The 25,262-nt window shown below is 40.0% G+C and overlaps 1 protein-coding gene across 7 annotated transcripts in view; it reads right to left on the reverse strand.

Annotated features, from left to right (window-relative positions):
• Positions 1–25,262, reverse strand: part of zmiz1a (zinc finger, MIZ-type containing 1a) — a 119,748-nt gene that overhangs the window by 18,670 nt on the left and 75,816 nt on the right. For 2 of the 7 annotated variants that reach the window (XM_056760795.1, XM_056760793.1), the window contains exons 4-7: positions 21,627–21,746; positions 17,260–17,373; positions 13,514–13,619; positions 3,611–3,646 (exon numbers count right to left, since the gene is read on the reverse strand). In XM_056760795.1, coding sequence (XP_056616773.1) covers positions 3,611–3,646; positions 13,514–13,619; positions 17,260–17,373; positions 21,627–21,695 — 325 coding nt within the window. In that variant the 5' untranslated portion in view covers positions 21,696–21,746. Of the gene's footprint in view, positions 1–3,610; positions 3,647–8,208; positions 8,348–9,000; positions 9,141–13,513; positions 13,620–17,259; positions 17,374–21,626; positions 21,747–21,832; positions 22,020–25,262 lie in introns of those variants that run through there. The other 5 variants (XM_056760797.1, XM_056760796.1, XM_056760794.1 and 2 more) reach the window with 4 other exon arrangements.

Raw genomic sequence — 25,262 nt, forward strand, 5'->3', positions numbered from 1 at the left:
ACTTGATGTTGGTTGCCAGGATTATGCACTGTGATTGCTATTGTGTCCTGGGAGGTTACTAGGGCATTGCTAGGAGGTTGTTCGAACGTTGCTGGCACTTTGGGTGGGCAGACAGACATTTGGTAGCACTGTAAGATTAATTCGATCCACACAAGCTCTGCGTGCGTCTCTGTTCACAGTGAGTCATATTAGCCATGTTCTGCTGTTCCTAAAGGTGCCAGACTGCCCCACTCTGCAGCAGAAACAGTCTTACTGAGAGGACAACAGCCTGTGGCTCTACAGACTTCTGGCATATCAAAGCGTTGAGACAGACACTACATAAACCAACTCTCCCGCCCTCCCCACGTCTGCTCTTTGTCTACCGAAGAGGCTCTTCAAGCAGGTTTAGTTGGCTTTGAATAACTGACCAGGGTAAATCCCCAAATGATCCGGGTGTGTAGGGAACCCAGGTCACCTCGGTTACCCAAATCGCCTCCAAGAATGCCTGCCCTCCGTTCCTTCAAGTTGGCCACTTTATCGCAGCCAGCACCCCATCTCGGCCAAACTCTCATTTCTCACTTGGTTTTACTGCCCTTAGCACCTCATAATAAGCACTTTGATTATGATGTTGCTAATAAAAAGTGTGTGGCTGCAAATAGAGGTAAGGATGATGGAGTGATGCCAAAATCAAGCAGAATGAAATGGAGAATAATGCAGTTCACTGCTATTCACTTGAATGCACTGGTTGTTTAGTTAACACACAGGGACAACTATATATTATCGAGGAATAACATTACAAGTCCTCAAAGATATATTAACACACACTCTTAGCCTGTGAATGTGTGACAGTTCAGAATGACACCACAGTTTATTGGCAGACATGGCAGACTAGCCCTTTTAAACCACTTGGAGTTCCGTGCAAAAACCCAACCCTGCTGTTCACATGGCTACACTGTGTCTACTCTTCATCTTCTCCTATTAAACCATCAAATCACAATGTGAATGAGTCAAATCCAACAGCTGATATTGTACATGAACAGAGTTCTGGTTGAAATTACAGAAAGATTTACAACAATGTGTTGACATTATTTATAAAATCTGTTTATTTACAAACCTACTGTTGTATACTGTTCATCCAAAAATTAAAATGCAGTCATGAATTACTCACTCTCTAGTTGTTCCAAACCAAAAATGTTTTGTTTGGTTGAACACAGAAAAATGATATTCTGATGAAGGTTAGCAACCAAAGGTTCTGAAAACCAAAATAAATATTTTGAGGGATTTAGGAAAGCAGTTCTGGGGCACCTTTGACTATCATTTAAATTTTTCCTACTATGGTAGTCAATAGTTCATCAGAACTGTCGACTGCAAACATTTATCTAAATATCGTTCTTTTGTTCTACCGAACAAAGATAATTTTACAGGTATTAAATAACATGAGGGTGAGTAAATGATGACAGAATTTTCATTTTTCTCTTTAACGGGTCATATGGCGCGAACGCGTTTTTCTGTGTCTTTGGTGTTTTATAAGTTGTCCACACATGTAAAAGACACGTAAAATTGAACGAACATAAGATGCGATCTAAAAGCGAATGCTCACCCAGACCTGCCTGAAACACCTCATGTAACCACACCGCCACAAATCTACATCAGTTCGTGGTATGATTTGTATACGCAAGTAAAGGGGACGTACCTGTTACCACAATTGCTTTGAAACCTGATGTTCCATTATGGTAAGAGGCGTTACATTTCCGTCACAAGCTTGCAGTATTCAACCAATCACTACACACTGGTAAACTGGCCAATCATAGCACACCTCGCTTTTCAGAGCGATGAGCTTTGTTAAAAATCTTCGCATTTTAATTAAGAGTAAATTAAGAGGCGGGGCAAAGAGGCGATACAAACTAGCACGGCATGTTGAATATACAGCATTTTTTAACCTTTAATGGTGTATACACATTGCACTACATCTAAAAAAAAATGATAATATTCGCTTTAGTTATGTCATACGAGCCCATTAATACATGTTTGATTATTATACAGTCAAGTTCAATTATAATTGTAAAAATGAACGTAAAAATTAATAGATGCTGTTAAAGTCATCAAAATTGTATGGCATTAACTGGTATTAACAAATTGAATACTATTTCTGACATCACAATAATAAACTTTTTATTAATTCTTGCTTTTGTTTCTTTGCATTAAAGATATGTGACTACAGGTTCTGCCTCAAATTGTAGATAATCTGTCTGTTTAATATATTGGGTCACTATGCCTAATTTTCACATATCTACTCTAAATTCCTACATCCAAAGTACTGCAATCTGTTAATGCAGGTCTTTCCCAGTGTGTAAGCAGCTTAGGGGAGAACTTCCCTCAGCCTTCAGAGAGAGATTTGTGTTAAACCGCTGTGACCATACACAAGAAAACTGCATGCTTGTTGTGGTATACACAAAGAAATGTTTGAAAACCGAATGAAGGTGCTAATGAATGCATACACACGGAAAATACTTCAATATTTTTTGAACAAATTATTGCTTGAACCGAATTTGGAAAACGTGAATAAATTGTAGCAGATACTTTCTCGGACTGCATGGTTTTTCCCTTGTATCCAGGGCCTGGCAGTACAGAAGCCCTGTGTTCAGACAGCTATTAACTAATGACGCAGGTCCGGTCCTCGCTTATGACAGAGACTCACATATTAATTAAGGCCAGTACAGGACCTGAGTGTATGCTTCACACATCCAAGTACTGACCACAAAGTGTGACGTAACCACTCCACAGCTCTCTTCAGTACTGCACAACACACACACGCACAGGTAAACAATGTCAGAATAACTGAGGTGAAAGAAAACATAAACAGGTGTAGAACACAACCACAGCACAAGTGCTTGAATAATTCTTTTTTATAAATTTTATTATTTGAATAAATAAAATACACTATTGGATGTTAGTGTCTGTTTCTGTCAGTGACAGATATAATACTGTTATGCGTGCTTCTTGCAGCGCAGTGACATCCGCACAATCTACACTAACTGACTCTGCTGTCTATTCGAGAGAATCAAAACAGCTTGATGCTCTTTCATACTCCGAAAGGAATCTGAAGCACACGGCACAGTGCATTGTGGGATTCCGCTATAATGGGAAAGAATGACTGGTGAAACAGGAAGAGCTCACAGAAAGACTTTTGAACCAGCACACGACACAGGGCAGCCCTGGAGGTGACAGACATACGAATGAAGGCTCAATAAAATGTCACAGAAATGGACGGCTAAAACATCATTCCTGTTCAATGAGCTGCACAGTCTGAGAAAAAGCTGAAACCTTGACTGTACATTGACTGGCTTCATAAAAGACGACAGGGGAAAAAACATCCCGAGCTAATCTGAGATGACATGAGTCTGTGAAACAGGTATGGATGCTCAGTCAGCAGCCAATGACCCCCCTGCACATCGACACCCCACAACAGAGGAAGCACATAAAAAGCATCTGCGTCACTGCAACTCTTCTCCTGTGACTGCGCGCAAATGAGTAAAAAAAAACTGAATGAATGCCCATGGTGACGATGAACAGAGAGAGAGGGAGAGAGAGCTCTCCACAAGCCAAACAATGCTAGAACACAGAAGAGTACCTGTGTCACTCTGACATCTCCTGCAGGTGGTGGTTTCTGTAGGGTTCAAATTCAACAATTTACTCAAGGGGGCAAAGCAACATCAAGACAACAAAGTATCAGAAAACAGAGTTGACGTCATCGATGGGTGAACGGATGTCCTGGTTGAATTGATATGAGCTCTGCTGAATAATACTGAGCCAGGGGCTGTTTTATAGAACATGGTCAATGGTTTCTAGTTTGACTCAGATGGTTATTACAGTAGCTGGTTGACATGGTGGACCGACAACAAACCAGCAATCAGCTGGTCAAACCACATGTGGTGATCAAACAAGGTTTTTGGTAGGAGCCATTGGAGAGAGTTGTGCCAACAGAAGTTCAAAATTTCAGCTTGTCACGTGATTCATGGAGCCTTCAGATAGTTCCAGGAAGTTATGTTTTCTATTTAAATGCTTTACTTCATTTTTTTATTCATTAAATGACTTAGGTCTTTAAATGGGTCAAAAGTTTCCCTGAATTGGCCTGTTACTAGTAACTTCCAGGAACTATTGAGAGCTTCCATGAACCGCCATTGCTGTGAAAAAAATGTTCCATTTGAGTCAACGGAGTTATCGAGACTCTTTCTCTCTCAATGGCTTTGGTTTTGGAACACAATGGTGGATTTACCAGCTTGCACCATCTAAAAACCTGCTAGAACCTGCTAGAAACCAAGTACTATGTTATAAAAATGAGCCACCAGCTGTTTTTTTGCCAGCAGGGACTAACAGGGCCCTGGTTCCGGTTTGAAGGAAGCTTCACTTTTGCTGAACGAAAACGCTGACTTCTCGTCTTAAAAAATTGTGTAAAATCGAAATTTGCTGAAATATTCCAAGTTGCTTGCACATTTGTCAGAAATTTCAATCAGGAGTTTTAAAACTTTTGTTTAACTTCAACATATTTACATTATTAGTAATTGTTGGTATAGAAATGACAAACAATAATGATATTGTCTAAAAATGTTATTACTAACCCCTAACATGACATTTCAAAATCTCACATCTATAAAATAACTAAACATGTCACAAATAAAGCACAAAATAATAAAAAAAAACACAGCAGTGTAATTATAGTTTGATTATATGCATGGATGATGACACTTCATATGACTAACACGCTGGTCACAGTGCGAGAAAAATTTCGAAATATCAAATTAGTCATCGCCAGTTACCAAAATCATAACTATCCTTTATTTCTCTCTTGGAAAAGTCAATATGACAAGACATTCTGTGACACACCACAGCTGTGAATAGCTAACTGCTAAACATGTATTTGCAGATTTTGAACAGTTCAAAAGTGCTAACAATTATTACTTATTCATTTTGAGTAAACAAAGCTAAGCTTAATGACTAATCAGACTGGCTATGTTGAATTAATTTATACCAGTTTAAAGCCGAGTCTGTGTGTTTGTGATTACAGTGATTTTATCACAAAAAACATAACCATTACCATAAACAGCAACAACAACAATCTAATGAAAGCCATTAATGTTTAATAAACAGTTATATTAATAATTAATTCTTCAACCAAGTAATATAGGAAATGTAGCTGTTTACAGTTGCCAAGCAACATAGCAATTTAGCACATTAATCTAAAATGTGGTCTCAGATTTGCATTTACACTTATCCGCATTCAAGCAGAATCTGCTCATCCAAGCAGAATTTGGAGTCAGAGCTATCCATTATACTGTATATATAATATATATGTAATTCTTGTCAATGCATAGTAATCCTTTATAGAAACTTCATGGATTGTTTAGTTCGCTAAAATAGTCTACTTCTTACAGCATTTACTTTACACTATTCACTTTGTATCCCGGGGCAACAGTAAATGTTTGCACTTGGCAAATGTGCACTTTATCGGGGTCTGTGGATAATTTATGAAATGCATTTGCTAATGTCCAGACCACTTTTTGACCTTGGTTGAAATAAAAAGATGCTGTTTGTAAGCTGTTGAACAAGGTCTGTTAGTTAATAGAAAGATATTGTAAAAAAATATAAAATATATTATATTTTTTGTTCTGAGGTCCTACCTCATTTGTCACTTCGGCAGTTTAGTGCAAGTACAGCAATAAAGTAGACACGTATTATATATTTGTTTTCCCTGTGATATCTTGACTAATTTATAATTTAATGCTCATGATAATTGACAATAAAAATAATTAATAACAGTCGTCTTAATTATACTTTCAAAGCAGCATCCTACCTGTAATATCCCAACAGAATCTCTCATAACAATTTACAGATTTTTTTTATAATAATGTCTTATTGTCGTGCAGAAGTAACTAGTGTACTTTTACATAGCTTAGAGAATTTGAACTCATTTGTATGCTAAAATGCTAGAATAACATTTGCATGTTTAAATGAAGCTTGCAAACAGAAACAGCACATGTGCAAAAAGCAGAGAGCTATTAAAAGCTCTTCATTGCCGAGGAAGAAGTATCACACATAAACAGCAGGATCCTGATTAAAGCAAACCACTGTTTATTCCCTCATCAGTACAAACTCTGAGACTAAGAGAATAAACCAAAACTTTAGTTGAACAACAACTCGTGTAGATTTACCTCCAGCGGCCTATTATCCTTAATAGGATGGCATTTAAAGCTTCGGTGCAGTCACAAAAACAACTACTTACTCTAAATATTATGTTTAGATCTGGGACATACTGTAGAAAGCGCTCAGTTGAAGAAAGATTTCTGCTAGCTAAATATACTGGGGCGTCGAAAACGTTGTAACAGGGTGGACACATTCCTGCACTAATAAAAATTCCCAAGTTCATTCATGTCATGCATTCTGGGAGATAACAGTCCCCTGCCTTTTTAAATCATTCCTATGTCTCAACCATAAATAGTCCCTGCAGAACCCTAAATGCAAACCAGTCCTGCTTCCGATGATTTACAACACTGTAAAGAAAGAACATGCATGTGCAACAAAATACTATCCATGCACAGAGCAAGAGAGGATTCTCCATTAAACTGGTTGAGCAGTCGGAGCCATGCTGTCGCCAGGCTCATGTCAAACTGCTAAAAGACTGACAAAAACACTGCGCCTCAAGTAGGTCATCTCTCCTCCTGGATATAATCAAGTCCACTCTGACCCTCTATGTGCGAGTGTTTTTCTGTGTGTGGGAGACAAGGAACTAGGTCAAACACAGTCAGCTGTTACAGCTATATCACGTGCAGGACTTGGAGATGCGCTTTATGAGCCCCGTTCAATTACGTAAAAAGTGCAGGGAAGAACCTCATCCACAGCACCTCACACGTTGTGCTCGATGAAAGGATGCAGTTGAAGAAACAGTTTACTCAAATAAAAACGAACATTTACTCTTCCTCGTGTTTGTTTTAATTGAATCAATTTAATTTTAGAAAGTTGCTCTTTTTCACACAATTAAAGTAGGGGACTGAAGCTTTCGAGCTACAAAAAGAGCAAAAAGCATCATAAAAAGAGTCCATATGGTAAATACACTATATTCGCTATATTAAATCTTGCATAACAGCCTTTCGCCTTCATCGCATGAAAATGCAGAGAAACTTGCATTGTTCCATCCATACAGTGAAGGTGGATAAGGACTGGAGCTTTCAAGCTACAACGAGAGCAAAAAAAGCATCATAAACGTAGTCCACATGGCCTAGTCTTGCTTAACAGTCGTTCACTTTCATTGCATGAAAAATGCCCGTCAATTAGAAGTACAAGTTTCGAAAAGACATGAGGGTGAGTAAATGTATTCCTTTAACACTACGCACTCTGTTAATACACCTGCCAGACATTTGCCCACACAAGAGCGCAACCTGCAACACAATCCAACACCGACTACTGTACATGTCACGTGCGTTCAGCCTCTCTCTGACTTACCAGCGGCCGAGCTCTGCCTCTGTGCCTCTCATCGCAGTCTTCTCATTGCACAGAGAAATGGGATTTAAACAGCAGTCAAAGAGGAACTCCAGAGAAATCTACAAGCTCTCTCACTATATCTGTCTCTGATTGTCTGTTTCTCAGGGGCACCCTGGCGCTCTCTGTTTTCTCTCTCTTCGCCTGTCCAGCGACTGCACAATGCGCATCAATTATTCAGCAGCGGTCTCTGGGTTTCCAGCGCAAAGCCAATCACAGATGGAGCTCTGTGCTAATGGGCTCCTGCTATACCTGGCTCCTCTGTTCGAAGACGAAGCCCACGGGGAATCAGGTTAAGCGCTTGAAAACTCCACACGCGCACACCCAGAGAGAGAAAGTGAGAGAGTTCTTAGAAAATATATTAGCGGTTTACATGCAAAGATAATGAAATTTTCAACTAACTCTAGTGCTAAACCTCACAGAATCCTTTTAACGTTATTAGATTTAAAGAAAACATGGCTGATTTGTAATTCTTAGTCAATGTTTGACTATATTAGTGCGGATCATTTTATACAAGTGCAATCAAACCAGTAAACAAACGCACAATGCCGGTAAATCAAATGCCTGTAAACTGTCAACAGTGCAAAACCACAAAATGAACAGGAAACCCTGATGCGTTTCAAAGGGTTAAAAAAGAGGGGGGTGGTGCAGGGGAAGAGAAAAAAAGAGAAAAAAGAGCAGCAAATCTCATCTCACCTCACATGTATGATGCTAGTGATGTCCACATGCTCTGTGGTCCTTTATCTAAAAGCCTTATTGCTTAGACATGGATGGACAGATACATGAATGAAACCACACACACATGCACACACACCGCACACACACACATACATCCATGCAGTGCGACGGCCACTATGCCAGAAAGGCGGAAGGAGGGGGGAAGGATGGGCGGCTCACATTTCAAACTTGCAAAGGGGAGGAGGAGACTATCATAGCAGAGGCAGACGGTCTGTATCTTGGCTCGTGACCAAAGCATCAGGAGAGGAGAAAGACAGAGAGCAAACAACAAGCTCGAATCAATTCAGTTAAAGCCGTGTTTGCAGCCCGCGATTACTGCTATCAAAGCATGAATCCTGCCTATTGAAAAGCTTAATCACACGACAGTGATATATAAATCCATCGGACCACGCGCGCTAATGAAGCCCGGGGCTGGTGGGCGTCCCTCCTGAGTGTCATGTGAGGGTGAAATTAATGGAAACTGTGCTTTTAACGCTAAGTGCCTAACTTGACACTTGCTAACACTGCTAATTACACGCATCCAAAAGTGTTGGATATCAGAAAGAGATCCCGCACATCCCCGGGCCGTCGATAGCACGCCTTTATTAATGAATTAATAAATAGCTATTCTTCAGTCCTTGAATAAGCGTGGCATAATCTGCTAATAAAAGCGCCGTATAAACAGCGGGCTTTTCGTGACGCAGCAAAAAGCCCACGCGACAATTTCCACATATACGTGTAATTCATTTAAAGCTTCCAAGCAGGACTTACAATGTACAACGATGCATCAAGGCCCCGGCGCGCGCGCTGTCTGCGTCTCTCCGGCCGGCATTGAAGCGGCGCGCGTGACGGATACCTTTAATATCACACTACAAGAGGGCGAAATAACTCAGAGAAAATGAGAAGACATGTGAAGGCTACAGGCTACGTGAAAAAAGGAGGTGAAGAGCCGAAGCTGGTTCAAACAGGAACTTGAGCTTCCTTTAACTAACAAAGCTGTGAGTCATAGCTCTCCACCGACACAGTAAATGACACTTCAGCTCTGCACTTTACTCTTTTTAACATTTAAGCAGACTTATAGTTATATTGCATACCTAGAGGCACGTGCGCACTTCTTTCAAAAAATATGTATATATCTTTCAACGCTTATTTGGTAATTATAGGTTCAAAAAGCATGTCAGAAATGCTTACATGATATGAAACTGCATTTGATTGTCTACATTTTATCAACGCGAGGCTGTAAAATGTAAAATAAACAATATAGGTCATGTCTGCATTAAAACTGTACCACCACACTTTTCCCTAGTACAAATCTTACACTATCTCACCAACATAAAGTGTGCAAGAACGGTCCCTGGTGCCTAAAATCAAAAGTGTGTAATGCCACTGATAATAATCTAGTAGGCCTATAATAAAAATACATCCGTAACGTATACTAAAGTAAAAGAAAAGGCACAATGCCAGTATTTTTATTTGAAAAAAGCATATCTGGAGCATCAGGAAATTACTGAACTGTTGCGAAGCGATTACATCAGAACACGAGAACAGAATCTGTTGGAAATCTGGTAAAATAGATACCACTTGATTTTAACAGAGGAGATTGTGACCCACTAAATACCTACTGTACGCTTTGATGTAGCTCAAAGACAGTAGATTTCTGAAGAGCTAACCGAGAACAGTAGGCAGACGGAGAGGTGGGCAGGGTTTGTGGTATCTCAAACCAACGGGGAGGTCCCCGGGCTTGAGTTTCTTGTGTATTTGCACTTGTCTCTGCTCTGTAAACCATGCATGTACATGACATGTGAATTACAGCTGGGCGCTGGAAAGCGATCCGTCACCCTCGACATGGCGGATTGGTTGCTCTCTTGACGTGCCTTCCAGCTGGGCTGATTTACAACCTGCTGACAGACTTTCTATGTAGAGCAGCAATGAGTTGAGAGGTCTGTTTCCCTTCCAACGCTCAGAGAACAGCCAATGCGTCAAACTTACTTTGATAAGCAGGTGTGCAACCAACCACATCTCTGAACACAGACAAATTTGGGCCGAAAACATGAATACGACTTTCACTGAAAGTAAAGCGATCGTTAAAACAGGGCGGCATCGCTCGAGAGTGGTGAGCGCGTAAACCTGCCATTACAGCTCTTGTTTTAGTCACAAAACTAAATCTGGAAGCAAATCACTGTCTGAAGGCGGGTGTTATACTGTACACTTTTTGACCTGCCAATTAAAATTGTATGCAAAATTGCACGCATACTTAACAACTGGCTTTCGCTGGGGAACTAAATAATTGATTTTGTGAAACTGATGCCAGCGATTTCTTTAAATGAATTCTTTAAATGCTGAATAAAGATAAGAAAACCAAAGCATTGTTCAAATCTGTGTACTTAATGTCTTCTGCACTTTATGCCAAATCTACTCTATAACAGACTTCAAAAACACTTGGGTTGAGACACACCTTGCAATTATCTTGTCGCAACATCTCACTCGGAACAATGGAGCACTATCTCCGTTCCTGTGTGCGGACACAAACCTGATTTGGCAAGTACACTTCCCCCCCCCCAAATGTTTAACTGACAGGTTTCTGAATGGAGAACACAAGTATGAAACATGCCTTAATAGACCAACACATCAGCTGTCAGTCTCTCAATTTATGTGCTCTCGATTTAATATCATCACGACATGTGCAGAAGAAAAGATTTGATGCTGATCTGAAACAGCGACTGACAGCATATTATGGAAATGCAATTGTGACGCTGCGTATAATTAACATACGCCCAACAGTGTCATCCCAGATAGGGTATTTAGCGTTTCTTTGTCTAAAATCTTTCTCTTTAGTGCCCATAGCTGTGTCTGTACAAAGTAATTATCTTATTGCACTGGCAGCAGGGTGCCAACCAAAGCCTGGGTTAAAAAGTCTGTCAGTGGCATGTAAGCAGAGCAGATCAGACTCAGTAAGAACACACACACACACAAACAGCGACAAATAATTCCCATAATCACAGATTAATACTGCCAGATAATCCCACTGAAAGAGAGGTCAGTATTCACAAACCGGCAAACCCTGACAGACTTCATCACACACACACGTCTAACACATTTCAGAAAATCAGATGGTGATAGTACGAAAGGAGAAACAGATATTTATGTAGCCTACGGTACTGATTATATCTTTCTTTTGTCACTGATGTATAAGTGTGATCATATAGTTGAGGAACTGTAAGACTAAACATCCGGGTCAAATTTTACCTTTAAATAAGAAAACATCTGACTTCACCTCTTACATAGAGAAAATAAAGCCTATGATTTATAATTGGCTGCTTTATGAGATTATTGTAATGACAATTAAGCACATTTACCCCCGAAGTCTCATTACTGTTTTATTTGTACATTTTTTTTGTAATTTAATTATTCTCAGTAGTGATTCTAGCTAAAGACAAGACAATAAAATACAATAAACTTTGGATTACAGTAATGAGGCTTCATTTTCTTTATGAAAAATAGTTCCTATTTTGTCCTTTTTCTTAATCTTGATAATAGTGTAAAAATATATTCTTCCGTTTTCATGAACTACCAAAAATGCTTCTTTCACATGCACTTGATTTATCCCCATTGCCAAAATTCTCTTAAAGGTCCAGTGTGTCATCTATTGACAGAAATGCAATATAATATACATAACTATGTCTTCAGAGGTGTATAATAGACCTTAATTAATGAAGCGTTATTTTTACTATTTTTTCTAGATGCCGCTTAATTTCATAAACTGGACCTTTAAGTACAAACAAAATCCAAGTGACATTTTAATATCACTATAACTGTTTTAAAGTAACATTAACAAGAGCTTAAACGATATACACCGTTTTAACTTACAAGTACCTCCTGGCATTTATCCATTAAAAAGGTGCTTAACGTTCTGCTTTATGAGAGACCCGTAAAAGCGTATTTCTGGATGCAAGTTGCTGACTTTTGGCAATCCTCACAGCCAGGTTTCAACTGCATTGTATATCACAGAGACAGCAAAACAAGACAGATCCATCCTGCAGGCAGCGACTGCCTCTCCGCGGCCCACTGATTGTGCATTGATCGTGTAATGTGGGTGTGTCGGTCTGTGGGTGAGCCAGACGCTCAACTCCGGCGTGTGGTGTCGGGTGGCCGCCCCTCTGTCGCCATCCTGCCTGTCACTGGGTTTTTCGCTGGGCCTGCACTTTCTCCCTGACCCACCCTACATATCTCCTCTGTCTGTCTTTTTCTTTTTGCTCATTCTGTGTGTGTGTTTGTGTGATTGAGACAGAGAAAGAGCGAAGAGTGCGTAGCATCGAGGAGGACAGAAAACGAGAGGGATGGAACAGAGCAGGTTGATGAGACTGAGCTCTGCCACTGTCGTCTCTGTGTCTGGGGCTGCAGACGCCCTTATGATTGAGGTAAGATGGATGCCCCTATGATGCACAGAGAGAGAGGAAGTCTGAGTCATATCTGCTTCCAGCCATTTCTTTATCATCTGCTGCTCTAGTTGAATCCGCTGCTATACAGACAACTGTTTTGTAGTCAGTAAATCTTTTTTTGGGGTTCCACCACATTAACCAAAGGTCAAAATCCTCCAATCTAAACCTTCACTGTAACTGTGTAAATATAGTAATACTGCCACGCAATAGCAGGAACACACACAAGAAAAACCTTTTTGGAGGAACCAAGGTGTCCCACAGTAACCGTGGTTCAAATGGCCAGTTTATCTTCATTCCGAACAGCGAGCGGTGTCAGGCCTTTTTCAAATGAAGTACACTCACACACCTCAAGCCCACAGATTGCCAACCATCTATCTCTGTTTGGCTGATGCCCGTCCGCAGTTCACTTTGACAAATGTACAAGAACAGGACACTCAGCTTTGGCTGAGAAGGTCAGGATTTCAAACAGAGCTGATTACAAAGCGATGCTGCTTTGCTGATGGATGACTGTTGGAAAGTGAACTCTGGTGCTTTATCAATGAATAACGTGGAGGCGATTTTGGCATGCTGGGAGCACGCGCGTCAAACGGACGGAGAAGACAACCTTGCAAAGTTATCGCCTTGTGATGTCTTAAGGAGATGGGTGAGTGTCGGACAAAGGAATGTGAACGGATGCTAATGCATGGCCGTTAGCTGCGATCGTATAATGCCGCAATTTATAGATTTCCTGTCATGTTGCTGAATGAGATATGCGGATTCATTACAGGCAGAGTGGCTCTCTGGTTTTAATAGCGATGATGAGTGAGGAGACACGGCGCTTGAAGAACTGGACATAGAGGCCTCACCTGCTGACTTCGGGGTGAACTTGTCGCGGTTGGCCGCGCACACGGCCAGGAGCCGATAGCCGAGGTCCAAGTCGAAACCCTGCTGTGCTGCAACCCGGCTTACAACCTGTTGGGATAGAGCAGGTGTGTGTTAAAATGAGTCTTTATGTACTTGTGTCTGCACGTGTTTGTGTCTACTATTGGAATCAGTCCGACGGGAAAAACACACAGTTCTGCCGCTAAGTAAAATCAAGCTTGAAATGCACTAAACTCACTCTTTAGCATTAAGGCTATTGAATATTTCAATAGTCTACATGAGCTTTATGCAATTAAGCTTCCTTGAAAATCTACCCTAGACTCCCACGAGAGACACGAGAACCAGCGGTATGCTCACATCACTCAGCTCTAGCCCCCCTCACTGCTTGTACACCAAATATCTCTCCAAAAACTACTCATAAAAGAGCAATTTCCCTTTTTTAGTGCAATCATATGAAATATTTATATAAGTGCATGAATAATGTATTAGAAGATAAAACAGCCACCTCCAGTGATACAGAACAGGGTTAAGGCTGTGTTGATATTTGCGGGGTGCGACTGATGAGTTTTCCCCAGAGATCTTCGCGACTGGGGCGCAGACATCTCTGTTTGTTCTCTGAATGCCCTGATCCACAGAGACCACAGCCCACACTTGGCCCATTGAACTCAAAACTCCGGCTTATGTCAAAGCATCTTGTAACTTTCGTGGATAACTCAGAAGAGTGTAAATAAAACTCTAGAGCCATATGAGACAAAGTGTTGACAATACTACTACACAGATTACAAAACCAACGCTGTACTGATGGAATCTGACATAGTCATAGTCTTTTTGTAAGCAAAAGCCATAACCTAAATTAAATGAATTATTATTAAGTTAAATTAAATTAGTATTAACTCATTAAAGTTTTGTGATTTTAGAAGACGTAAAAACACTCGTCTAAGAACTTCGGTTTTCAAACATTACACAAACATTTGAACAAAATACAACCAACAGAACATTGATAACTGAATCAAAATGTTAAAACGAATATCTTTAAGATTTCATTATATGTGTAAGATTAAAAATTATATTTAACAAATAAACACTGAAACGGAAAGTGCTTTTGGACCAGTGTTTACATCTTGCATGTAAAAAAACCCGGCTGCCTGTACATTATCCCTTACATAACATCCAGCTGCCTGTACATTATCCCTACATAACATCCAGCTGCCTGTACATTATCCCTTACATAACATCCAGCTGCCTGTACATTATCCCTTACAGAACAACCGGCTGCCTGTACAATATCCCTTACATAACAACCGGCTGCCCTGTACATTATCCCTTACATAACAACCGGCTGCCTGTACATTATCCCTTACATAACGACCATGCCTGTACATTATCCCTACATAACAACCGCTGCCTGACATTATCCCTTACATAACAACCGGCTGCCTGTACATTATACCTTAACATAACAACCGGCTGCCTGTACATTATACCTACATAACACTGCCTGTACATTATCCCTTACATAACAACCGGCTGCCTGTACATTATACCTTACATAACAACCGGCTGCCTGTACATTATACCTTACATAACAACCGGCTGCCTGAACATTATACCTTACATCACAACCGGCTGCCTGTACATTATCCCTTACATAACAACCGGCTGCCTGTACGTTATACCACATTATAATATTTTTGTTATCACAAATGATAAAACCTTAATTAAATATTTTAATTTGATCATCTAAGAATAAGTGGTCTCTCTTAATTTAATGCATTTTTCCACTAATTGAATATTTTTTTGGAATCACAAATAATAATAATAACAACAATAATAAAAATAACTAAAATAATTAAATGATTATAATTATTATAAATAATAGCAGGTATTTTTACACAGGTGTAAAAAAATAAATTGCTAAATAACATTCCGTTTCTATTCATCTATCATTTTCACTATTTATTATTCTATATTCCAAAAAAACATCATCAAATATGGCATGAGAGAGGCATTTAACCATTTGTAATATCTGTTGCTATAAAATCTCACTAGTGCCACATGTGATCTTTAATGATTTGTGTATCACGCTGCTGCAGCTGTGCCCTGCATTTATCCACAAGCTAACCTTTCTCAATTCTTAACACTCAGTGCCTGCCGCTCAATTTATGCTCCACACAGGGTGCAAACCTAACTCCTCTTAATCATTAACTGTCACACATGTGCTACCAAAGCAGCACAACAAAAACGACAAATTAAACCTGCGCCGGCAGACCTCATGGTTTAATGGACAAATAATGTTCTGATGGCTTAACAGGATTTTAGGACCACATGAACAGCATCTCTAAAAAAGAAAATGTATAGATATTTTTGTCCCCTACTTTTCGGATTTTGGACAGGCGGTATTGCTGTGCTTCTGCCAAACTTTAATTTCCCTTCTGCAGCTGCGCTTGCCAAATGCAGGAGCCAGGCAGACTGCCATGAGGGCTGGTATAGATTCCACCTTCGTTCAGAAACACATCCTTTCATAAGCCTATTCCGTCTAATCTCTTTTCTCAAAATGTGGGCTCGAAATATTAAGTGATTCAACAGAAAATTTCGGGTCACTGAACCACACAAATCGACTCTTTTACGTTTTTGCTGCAGGGCTGAGGACGCGGTAACAGTGGCACTGGCACGCAATCCACGAGAAACAAAAGAATGACCCGTTTATTTCTCTCCACAGCGTAAAAGAGAGCCGACCAATCACATAGCTCACAGCGCAGTGGATATGCAGGGGCTGAAGAGAAAAGACAGTGGGACGGCGGAGATAGTTGTCATCAGTAAAGCTACTGACAGTTTGGAGATGTCATTTATCATTTGGTTGAGTGCTGATACTGTGAGGCACGGAGACAATGGCGGAAAACTCTGTACGCGGTCTGCCGAGAACGGAGAGCTACCTGCTGCCTGAAGGGAAATATGTACGAGGTGCCCACATCTGTCAGCCGACATTCTTATCTGCACGCTTCTTTCATCCCTCCACCATTCTCACCTGGAGAGAAGCTCCTCACTGATCTCTGTGGGACCACACTATATCATACAAATTGATTACGATATCCAGAACACAGCACATCCTTCAGTCAGAATGCATGAGGTGTGGAAACGGTTGACAGGGACATAGACACACATGACATTGTAAATCTAGAGGCTTTCTGCACCAAGAGGTCGCTGCTGAACATTCTGGAGGACCAAATGAATATCTTTTGCAAGACAATCGTGTTTGGTGTCGTTTCTCTTCTACTGCATATAGACAGTACAGCTTTCACTTTTTTGCCGGAAATTCTCCATTTTGATAACAACTTGCATATGTACATTTAAATCAAAAGCAATAGGTCACTAAAATCTTGAGAGATTTAATCTCAAGGTTTATTTACAGCGTGTATTTACAGAACAACAATTGCTTTGTTGACATTTATTTCAGAGGCTCTAACTTTTGGATTCATCTAGGATATTAAATTCTAGAAGTGGGGCTAGAATGCTGGAATAATAGACATCCAGTGGATATCAATAAGCAAAGTTAAACATTATAAAAAAGTTTAGTTTTATATTCTAGTATATTTCTGCAGATGAACAGTGTGATTATGAAAAAGAAGAGACAGAGAGAGACGGGTGGGCATAGGGACACATGGAGCGTGACTGTTGCTTTAACCTTAGTCAATCGCCCCTGACATGAGGAGGTTTAAGCAGCTGCTCTTACCGTCAAACATCCCATCAGGCTTTGCTCAAAGGGCCGCTGGAAGGCTCGTGGGTCTCCGCACCAGTCCAATAGCTCTGTGGCCGCCGTCTGGAAATTGGCGGGATTCTGTAAGTGCTGTTTGAAGAGAATAAAAAAATGTTGCTTAGTTAACATTGGTATTAAACAGACAAAACTTTAGAATTTTATATTATATATACAGTAACGTAACATGCTTTTGAATTTGAAGCAAAATACAAATCCAAACACCAGTTTGGTCACTACTGTAAACATATAGTTTATTTATACCACCAGCATTTTAAGAGGGTGCATATCATTTTCAATTGTTGACTCTGTGCATCTGTACAGCCCTGCAAAAAAGCCACCGGGTAACCCAAGGCCTCCTGGTCTGAACGCAGCTGTGCATTCTGGGCCAGATCCACCCTCCTGACAAAGACCTCAGTGTGCTTCAAGGCCTCCTCACAACACAGCAGAACGTCCTAATCCAGACTCTTCATCATCTTTTGTCCTTTAAGATGTAACAGATCTGCACCTCTGAAAGCAATAGTCAAGCAGGCTGGCCAATAAGGCGCACACAAGAGGGGGTGCTTTGTGGCAGAATTGAATGAAGAGGCTTATTCTTTTTTTATTTATTGAGCAAGGTTGTTTATCCTCCCTTCAGGATCAACCCCCCCACCCCACACACGAAATCTCTACCAACTGGTGGCGCACAAGACAAGAAATGTTAACAAACGGGCAATCTGTGCATAAACACTTTATCCCTGTTTGGCTGCTACGGAAAAGAAGACTGCACACTTTGAAGACCATTATATTCCGACGGACGGACACCTCCTCTTCCGCGCTCGCAGCGAGGAAGCACCATTGTCTTCCGAGGGCGGCAGAGGTCGCCATTTGAATGGTTTGCTTTGGTGTGTGTGTTGACAAAGAGCTCATCTGACAAAGAGCCAATGTCTACTGCTACAGAACCCTGCTGAGTAAATCCTGCACAGCGTAAAGAATATGCGGGCACTGAACATTCCCCCTCTGCCGCAAAAGGCTGGTGGAAAAAAAATCTCCATTTTGAGGGAACCAATTCTTTGTTTAAGGGTATATTCTGGTGTGCATCCTGACCACAGGATTATCAGGAATGTGGGATGGAAATAGGGGTGTTGAGGAGGTATGAAAAGCATGCCGTTGAGATGGGTGGGCAGTCGGTGTCAGCAAAGCTATAACACTGGACTGAAACACGGGTTTTTGCTCTCGACCTTTCTAATGTAAGACACACCAGGTCTCGCACAGGCCCCCTCCATCGCAATGCTATACTGTGTTCTCTGGACCAGGACTGATCATCTACACGTATAATAAACAATATTTCTCACTCTTTTTTAAGTAGGCATCTCATTACAAACCCAAGTGCCTTGCTCTTAAAAATAAAAGAGTTCAATACGCTATTATAGACATACTTGAAAATTCAACAACAGAGAGTGAAGTACAGGAAACTCCCCCCTTAAAGGGGTAGTTCACCTAAAAATTTAAGTTTTGTCATCATTTATTCGCTCTCAAGCTGTTCCAAAACTATATATTTATTTTTGTTCTGTTGAACACAAAGAGAGATATTTTGAAGAATGTGAAAAACCAAACAGTTCTGGAGCACCATTGATTACCGAAGTAGTTTTTTCCATACCATGGAAGTAAATAGTGCCCCAGAACTATTTGGTTACAAACATTCTTCCATTACCTTGCTTTAGCAGAACGACAAATTTTAAACTTTAAAAGTTAATGAAACTAAAATTAAGGCATTTTAATCTTTAAGTAACTAGTAATCCTGTCAGCATTTACTCGCCTTTAGATTGTTCCAAACCTGTAGAAATTTCTTGGTTCTGATGAATACAGAGAAAGATATTTGGAATGTCAGTAACCAAACAGATCTCATTCCCCATTTACTGTCTAAGTAAGGAAAATAAATACTATGGGAGTCAACGGGGGATGAGATCTGCTAGGTTACTGACTTTCTTCCAAATATCTTCTCTTGTGTTCAGCAGAACAAAGAAATTTATACAAGTTTTAAAACAATCTGAGTAAATGATGACAGAATTTTATTTTGTGTGAACTATCCCTTTAACTATATTCAGTGCACTAAGATACAAGACAAAACAGGTAAGGTCTTGAAATATTCAGGGTAATTCCTCTCAGCAGCTAATCTATGAGAAGAAGTCCCTGAGCATGAGCTCATTTCATCAGTTCTACACGGGACATGAACCATGAACAAACGCCTCCTCCAGCATCAGAATACTCGTCAACTTCAGCGCACATTTGTATTCACGTTCCATGTGAATGATAATTTTTTCTTGCTTACGAAGAAAAGGAAAAGAAAGAGGCTCTAATTAAACAGGGCCGCTGTTCCGTGTTTCACATATTATTTCCAATCACTAAATTCCTCATCATCATCTTGACACGGAACGGGTCTAGAGAATTGTCTTGATCAGCCCTAAACGACTGCTTATCTTGCACAGGAAAGTAAATAGTCGGAAAAATAAAGCTTTCTTTTCAAAGGTGTATGACAGAAATACAGAAATGAAAGTGATCTAACCACTATTTACTGACAGAGAAAATAAAAATAAAAAATTTGTGAGCGAGTAATCTAAATTGAGACAAAAGAGGATCTGTCTCTTCGAAGTAACAATAGCAAAACATGTTTCTATTGTGTAGACACAAAACAAATAAACCGCATGATCACTAGCAGTCTGGGTGATACGGGACTCAAGAGCCGGTTCTTTTAAAGAATTAGTCAAGTCACAGTCAAATGCTAATAGTTTAAATTATTCAAATGAATCATTCACTGAATCAACCAGATCAGTTACCGAAATAACATCTGACTCCCTCACTGACAGACAAGTCATCACAAGTCTCACTCAAAATGAGCGCTTACCACATTACGTATACTTAGACATACAGTATAATCAGTAAAGTACTGTATAATTATGGCTGGCTGCTCATTTAATAACATTAGGCAAGACTTACACATCCACAGATTATTTTTAACACTATATGTCAGTTAAAATGTACTAGTATAATATTGTTCTGTATGTACTCTCGTTTAGCATTTTACCATAGTAAAACTTTATTCTTGGGTGGATGTATGCTATTCATTTGATGCCTCAGTTTGACTTGACTTGATTGTGATGTCAGTCTTTTCCTCTCAGATAGTCTAGCATCTCATTTTGTGTGATTGACAGCTATTGGCCGCTCAGCTTGCGAGCTTGAACCGCTGGTGAGGAAGCCCGCGCTGGGAAAACAGGGGAATTCTGTATGAGGAGCTCAGTAAATGAAAGTCAGATGGCGATGTGAGAGAGGGTGGAGACTAGCGCATACAAGAGAGAACATGGACCATTTGATCGACGTTACAATTACAACACGCCGATCGGATCGTGTGGGTGTTTGTTAGACGTGAGATTGGACATAATGTTTTACACAACTGTCATTTTAACCAATTGAGTAAAGCTGAGGGAAGAATAGGTCGCGTGACAGGCGGACGTATGAATGAGTGATGGAATGACAGGAGGAAATGGAACAGGATGGAAAGATCCAATCTGATCGAGAGATTATCAACTTTTCTCACAGTTTGGATTGGAAAACGTGCTGGGGGTGATAAGGTTCACTGAAGATTGTACCCGCTCTGGTTAACACGCCAACCTCTGTGTCCCACCCAAACCTCCCCACTACAATTGTTAATCTGTTATTTCTCTGTTTAACAAGATCTTTACATTGGACGGCCCTCACCACACTGAATGGTTCTATATCAATGCATTTAATGAGCAGCGATTTTTCTTTTTTTTGTCTTTAGGTTTAATCGGACTCCGGCATGCAAAACATATTTAACAAATTCCATTTGTAACCAATTAAACAGGTTTAGAATTTCAATGGATTCAAACGTGCTGTCAACATGATCTTATTAACACCACGACTCGCCTAATTGAGACAGAAACAACAAAGCCAGAAATCTGTGCACGTGATCGACGTGAAAAATCCAGAACTGCCAGTTCACAGATTGGCATGTACAATTATATGAAGCTGTTGAGAGACATTACATGTCACACCTACACAGGGCGTTATAATCATCACAAGACATCGCCTTGGGTCACATCTACGCGTGTCTGTTAGTACAGAGCTTACTGAGGAATGAGATTTTTACTGATGGGATGCTTGGAAAACAGCCGAGGGGGACACGGGATCAGGACCTAACCATGTTCTGCAACCGAATACAAACTAAGCTAAAAAAAACACTATATGAAGTGAGAGACCCTGCAGACTGGACGCTTAGACGATCACAAAAAAGGGTTTATGAAACATCCCATACATCAGTTTATTTATTTTGGGTTGTTATATCTCACCTGTTTGATGCACAGCAGCCTGTCATTGGTCTGCTGTATGTGCCTGTCCATCGAAGGAATCGAGTTCATCTTGACTGCTGCCTCCTCCTCTCTACCTTGAAGCCATTAAAGTTCTTTTCTCTGGAAAAACAGACAAGAACAGAAGAGAGTGTCAGAGGCTGAGAGAAAAACGAGAGAGCACTTCAGCAGACCTGTGATCTCCTCACATGCTCAATAAAGCTCTGAAAGACAACCGGCGTTCAGATGACATTTCTGCAGTGGGTGAGGAGGAGAGCTCCTATACATCTTTCCCGCTCATGCCATCGCTGTGAAACAGAAGGTCAGGTGTAACTTGAGATACATTCCTCCTTGAGTTTCTCACAAGTGCACACAAAACAAACTTAATAACAGTGGGTTGCACATTCACAGTAGGCATGGAGAAGAGTGTGTGTTTTGGGCAGCGACATTGTGATCAATTATACTCCAATCAGCTTTTCAGTCCTCTGTCAAGCTTGAATCCCATCAGCGTGTCTATTACACGCTGTTAAAGGTATCAGGGCCTAACATTCAAGGTTATCAATTTTGCCGCTGCAAGCTGATTTACAGTTGCGTCCGCCGGCAAATAAATACGGGGCGCTGTGGTCGGAGCCGTAATTCACGACATACGGTATAAGGCAAGATTCATCGTTGGGAAAAGGAGTGTCTTTACTGCCATTACTAGAAATTTCCAGTCCCAAATGGGACAAAAAGCCAGACATGCATGACAGCAGCAGTCACTGCAAACATCTTGACAAGGAGCGTGACAGCATCTTGCCACTCAGGAGGCTGGGGACAGTATTGCTGTATATGTTAAAGCAATCTGTGCATTTTAGGAAGTGACGTCGAGATGCTTTCTTAAGGCTGAATAAAAAGTATGAAAGATGAGGTGACACAGGGCCCGTACTTGATGTAAGCTTATTGTCAACAACACTGATTTGTAACTATCTGTATTTATAAATAAAATAATAAATGTATTAAATTATTATATACTATAATAATGTTATTATCTCAAATTATAATCATGATTATTTTGCCCAATGTTGAGATCACGATTATTTAACACAATTACACATTGACTTACAAACAACATCATTCCAAGTCAATGAATAGATAGATTATTAATAAACAAATTAATATTTGTTTACATGTATTTTTTATTTGTTATCAAGTTGAATATTATGTCAAAAATAAGTTATGAATATGAATGCATACATTCAAATAAATAATAAAAAAATAGAAAGAAATGAGATATACTTTGGCAAAATTGAACGTGGCAATAATAGTTTTAACTCGGTTATTTTGTTTTCATAATTGTTTGAAGCCAACGATAACGATTAATTTCACAGCTGTAAAATATACAATAATTTGAGTAAAAAAATATATATTTAAAGCATAACTACCTAAAATGCAATAAAATACAATAAACAATACAAAATATATTGCCTCAAGATTGCTTGGGTTAGCATTGCAACACCACCCACCAAGCTGAAATGTGTCCAATTTAGACCAAAAATGGTCCAATCACAAAGACAACATCGCCTCTGTAGCTGCAGTGACATTCAGAGGCCAGCAGGTGTCTCTCTCTCTTACACTGTCAGTGCAGCACACCCACCCTAACCATCAGATCAGCACCACCACAAATAACTGCTGAGTGTTCCTTTAAGCCTTTACAAGCGCTACAAATCCTCCGCTCCAACCCACTAACAGCGAACGCTCAAACCAGCAGCTCGCCTGTCTGACCTTGTGGCTATTGATTAACTATTTCCCTCCTTACCCCTCTGTCACTCTCACCTCCAGCTACCAGCAGTGAAAGAAGAGGGAGGTTGGGAGTCGGCTTTGTTTGGTGTGCAAACTCCAAGCTTCAAGAGGGCAATGATGACATGAAAACATCATTACTGCGGCTAGTGAACGTCCTGATCTATGACGTCAGGGAGGTGTAAAGCAGTGCCTACAGTCCTCACAGCTTGATCACACATCCTCTCTCTCTTTCCCTCGCCCCTCAGGCAAGAAAAACAGCAGTTATATAACACACCAACTACCTCAATGAAAACAAACTCTTGTTCTCATTATTCAAAGAGAAGCAGAAGCTGACTGTGGAGCCGATCCAAACGGAAAGTGTAGGGATGCACCGATCCGATACTCTGGATCGGAATTGAGGCCGATCCGGGTCTTTTTTGCTGGATCGGGTATCGGACTGACGGGTTCTCTTTAGTCCGATCCGTTGCGATACCCGTGGATGTTACTATAAAGCTTCATAAAGGACTAACTATCAGGAAATTACCATAAACGTTGTCATGCACTGTTTTCGATGTCATGTATTTCGATAGCTTTATGCGAGGAATAAACCAATATAGCATAATTATAAAGCTCCGCTGGTGCGGTAATCTGTCAATCTCAATCCAGCATGCGTGTGTCCGGGAACAGTCAGGATCTTTCTCGTTCCAATGTTTTCAATATTCTTAATAATCACTAGATAATAGACTGTGGTTTTGTTTAAAATGCATTTTGCCGGAGACAGCACTCGCTGAGTGTAAAGTTATTAGATTCAAGCACTGGAAGCGGTCAATGTTATGCGTCATTCATACATAACTTTAAACTTTAGGATGGATTCAATTTTCTATGATTTAAACACATAACATATATATTCTCTTTGTGTTATAACTGTTTTGAATTTGGGAAGCAAAGATCCCCGCGACAACAGGATCATCTCTATCCGGGATGCTCGTGAGTGAAGCGGGTGCTTTAAGCGCATCATTCTGCGTCCAATGCGCATGACTTTAAATAACGTAGAAGCGAATGTATTAAGCGCATCATTTTGTGTCCAGGATGTGCATGAGCGAGTTTGGACACTTTTATAATGTGATAGCTTTGTGTAATAAACAGAGATTTATTTGTTAAATATTTTGTAAGTATCTGTGCTTTATGAGACCACATTTTTGTTTTGTTTGTACTTTTAAGTTTAATACAGCACTTAATTACATTTAAAAAAATCCTACTTTTAAGTAAAAATACTTAAGTAAAGGAAAATGGTAGATTTTAATGTACTCATGGATTTAAAGTAAAACATTTTTTTTTTATTTATGGACTGTAGTGGAATAAGTATGATGTGATTCATACTGTAGGAAAGCATTTTTTGTCCAAAGTACTCTGATAAAGTACAGATAGTTTAAAATGTACTTGAAAGTAAACATGCTTAACTATTCATCTCTGGCAATAAAAGTTAAAATATGCAAGTCTACTTTGATCATGAAAAACAGTGCTAGTATCGGATCAGAATCGGAATCGGCCGATACGCAGAATTCAGATATCGAAATCGGATCGGAAAGGAAAAAGTAGTATCGGTGCATCCCTACTTGGCAACGGTAGTAACATTACAACATCCGGCTTTAGCATTATACATCCGAGTATTTTATTAAGTTGATTTTGTCATCCCCAAAATGAGATATGGTTGTGATTTTCAAATATTACCAATCAAATTAGCAGAGTACAGAACAAACATCAAATAGCACAAACAATAAATCATATCATATGAAAAGGACTAGACATAATTCATACTATATGAACAAAAACAAAAGCTGAGAAGTGGAGTATAAAAATACACTGGAAAGACATTATGTT

The sequence above is a fragment of the Triplophysa dalaica genome, chromosome 11 (assembly GCF_015846415.1).
Source record: "Triplophysa dalaica isolate WHDGS20190420 chromosome 11, ASM1584641v1, whole genome shotgun sequence".
NCBI classification, from domain to species: Eukaryota; Metazoa; Chordata; class Actinopteri; order Cypriniformes; family Nemacheilidae; genus Triplophysa; species Triplophysa dalaica.